Source organism: Austrofundulus limnaeus, unplaced genomic scaffold (genome assembly GCF_001266775.1).
Source record: "Austrofundulus limnaeus strain Quisiro unplaced genomic scaffold, Austrofundulus_limnaeus-1.0 Scaffold16, whole genome shotgun sequence".
NCBI classification, from domain to species: domain Eukaryota; kingdom Metazoa; phylum Chordata; class Actinopteri; order Cyprinodontiformes; family Rivulidae; genus Austrofundulus; species Austrofundulus limnaeus.
In genome coordinates this window covers 3,546,848-3,550,230 of record NW_013952418.1, presented here as the reverse complement: position 1 = coordinate 3,550,230, position 3,383 = coordinate 3,546,848, and the positions used below count along the sequence as shown (strand labels likewise).

The window sequence follows — 3,383 nt, the reverse complement described above, 5'->3', positions numbered from 1 at the left end:
TCAACAACCACACTCAAAGGTCAATGCACAGCCAGATACAAAACCAAGAAATCAATTTTATTTGTCCTTTCTTTTTCAGTTATTTGACCTTTATTTAACCAGGAAGTTCACATAGAGATAAAACATCTCTGCCATTAAGGAGTCCTGGTCAACAGGACGGCAGTTTTATGTCAAGAAGAGCAACAGGTTTCGTTTAGGAGCGTGGCAATGATAAATGAACAGGAGGATAAAATGATCATCTGTCTTCCTCTTATGTCTGACCTGAAATTGAATAACTTTAGAGATGTTAAATACTTTAACACAAATTACTGCAATACATCAGTTATTTAGTTTTGTGATTGTCTTGATGTTCCTGTTTAGTCTTCTCAAGTAATGTATACCTGCTGGCTGCTGACCCTTTGTGAATATGTAAATGTAAGTTATATTTAAGTGTAGATATCTGCAAATATGTATTTTCCTTGAATACTTGCAGAACTAAGACCAAGCTATATGTAAGTGTTTGAATTACATAGACTGTTTCCTCATTTTACGCCTTATTGAACACATTAAGTATGTATTGACTGGCCTTTTTATGAACTCATGTTTTTTATGTTTTGGTTTATTTGTTACATTATTTAAACATGGTCAAAATGAAGCCTAAATTAGAAAAAAAGTCAATGTTAGTGACAAAAAGGTGAACTGCTTGATCCTCTTACAAACAACAGAATATGTTTTCTCACAGATGCTCGTGTTGTAAATAGATAAATTCATATAAATAAACAGCAAATCAATTATTCTCACATTTTTTTGTTTACCCAACTTGAAGTAGATGCTTTTAAATTATTTTTCACATTGAAATCCTTCAGTTGGGGTCTATATAAAGTGGAACTGCAATGCTTTAGTCTTAATTCCTCCTTATTGTAACTCCACAAGCCCCGCCCCTTTTCTGGGGCGTGTCTCAGATCAACTCCTTTTGTGGCTGTCTCTTTAAATCCAAACAAGGCCCTTCACATCCTGCCCCAGTCCATTCTTTTAAAGAGGGGTTTACAACTATAGAGCTGCACAGAAACTCTTTATTTACAAATGAAGATAACCAGGGAAGACTTGTCCCTCCAGCCTTACATGAGCCAGAGTCTGACCCAGAGCCAGAGGATCTTATTTAGAAATTATTTTGCAAAAACTGTGATGTAATAGTACAGAAAACAGGTTAAAAGTATGACCCAAACAGAATAAAAAAATATCTATACAGCACCAGGAGACGTTTTCTGCACTCCTAGAGACTCCACGTATAACAAAATGTATTTAACGGCTAAAAAAGTGGATTTTGCAGGGAACGTCCTCTTTAAGGCATGCAGACGACTGCCAGAATCACTTTCCCTGAGAAATGAAGCATTGTTTTAATGAGATGTAGCAAATTCTTTAGCTTTTCCTCGGCTTAAATGCAGCTCAGCTGTCAATCCGAGCAGCAATTACATCCACTGGCAGCCATGGGAGACAGAAAGTGACTAACGTGACCCTTCAGTCCAAGCAGCATCCTTATCAGCTGAGCTGTTACTCTGGAGTCCAAAAGGTCACGTGTGTGTCCCCTCTGACTGCGGACCCTCAGTGGACTTCTAACAGGAGTTATCTCCACTATTGTGGAGCTCACAGGCCATCAGTCAGGAGGAGAAGACGCGTTTGAAGTGAGGATGAAAGGCTCCAGTTTCAGGTTCTGCTTGAACAAAAGCTCAAGGAAAAAAAAAAGAAAAGGTGTTTCTAATGAGCTGAGAGCCACAGTTCTGTCTGCAGGCTGCATCCTAAACCCACCATCAATTTACTTACAACTTGTCTGTCTGCTCCCCTTCCTCCCCGTGCCACCAGAAATAGAATCTGCCCCAGACGCATTACCATCCCCACAACATAATTCAATGCAGGTAAAGCCTACAGCACAGCAGTGTAATCATGGCTTCATATTTCCCTCCATCTTCCCAGGCTTTTTTTTTTTTTTTTTTTACCCGGGAATCAATAACGCAGCAGAAGCTCGCATTTCCCCGATTTTCAAACGATGAAAAGTGAGGAACGAGGACAGATACCGCCGAGGACAAGTTATTTTTGTGCACCCGCCGTCTTGGCTCCTGCGTCTCTGTCCGTGGAGTGAGAAAACACGAGCCGTCAGCGTGCGCACGAGCGCGCCTCCTGTCCTGACCGTCCTGGGGACGCAGAGGGAGGCGCAGCCGGGGGGGTGCTCTGGCCAAAAGTCAGGCGGGAAGTCTCGGATTTTTTCATTCTTTTTGGAACCCAGAACCTGAAATAAACCGACTTTTATCCTGTTCTGCGTTTCCTGACATCAGCGCGAGCCTTAAAGTCGCCTGTCAAACTTACTGCAGCTCAAGCCGATGTCTTTATTATTATTATATTATCATTATTATTTAAATTGCTCTACTTAAAACGTCTCTCTGTGCGTAACCACAGCGGATCCAGGGATGCTTGACTGAGAAAAGAAAGAAGAAGAAAGAAGAACTGTGGATTGGACTCCTGGGTCTGGATGTTTGGAGGCTCTCAGTAACCTCTTTTTTTAATTTGTTTGTTTTAATGAAAGCCCGTTCTGTCCTCAGTTTGTGGAGGTGCGCGGTGTTTTAGTCCAGAGCGCACTTGTCTGACTCAACGATGCGCTCCGCTGGGAAATACTGCGTGTTTTTGTTTTTGCTCCTGATTAAAAGTCTCCTGTCGGACCCGGGAACCTCCAACCAAGGTGAGCCCGAACACGACATGAATCAAATCTGACAATAAAAAACATTCAGTATCTGTTTATCACTCATGTAATGTAATTTAATACAAACAAACCGTTTTCCTGAACTGAGCTTTAAAAAATATTTAGATGCTTTATCACTAAATACTTGAACTGATCTTTCCTCTGAACAAACATAAAGAAAATTACAATGTTAAGATGAGAAAATAGTTTTTGTTATGCTCACAGTAGAAACAGTGTCCTTTATCAATGATAAGGTAACGGCTGCAGTTGAAGCCCCTGCTCTATCATATCAAGTCAGTGTGGCTCAATAACACTGTAAAAACAAGCTGTTCAATTTGAACCAATCAAATCATAAACATTTTCTTTTATTCAGATGATAACCAATGTTTAATAAATGCAATAATATAAGCACACTCTGTTTCAACTAATCATCATCATCGTCATCAACAACAACAACAACAAAACTTAATTCAACCATATAAAAATCATTGGGATCAAGCATGACCATAGATCAGCAGAACACACAACGATCAAAATGAGTAATAATGTAAAATAAAATTCTGTGTATGGTTAAGTTTTTGGTTTTTATGTTTCAAAATAAAATGAGGAAAAAGATTATTTTTCTTTTGTTTTCAAACTAAGTTAGAAAATTGAAAAAACAGATATGTTATTT

At 39.2% G+C, this 3,383-nt stretch overlaps 1 protein-coding gene across 2 annotated transcripts in view; it reads left to right on the top strand.

The window, feature by feature from the left end:
- The first annotated feature begins 1,607 nt into the window (after window positions 1–1,607).
- LOC106513986 (ephrin type-A receptor 6) overlaps window positions 1,608–3,383 on the top strand; it is an 82,291-nt gene continuing 80,515 nt past the window's right edge. For both annotated transcript variants that reach the window (XM_014003055.1, XM_014003054.1), the window contains exon 1: window positions 1,608–2,710. In XM_014003055.1, coding sequence (XP_013858509.1) covers window positions 2,626–2,710 — 85 coding nt within the window. In that variant the 5' untranslated portion in view covers window positions 1,608–2,625. The remainder of the gene's footprint in view (window positions 2,711–3,383) is intronic.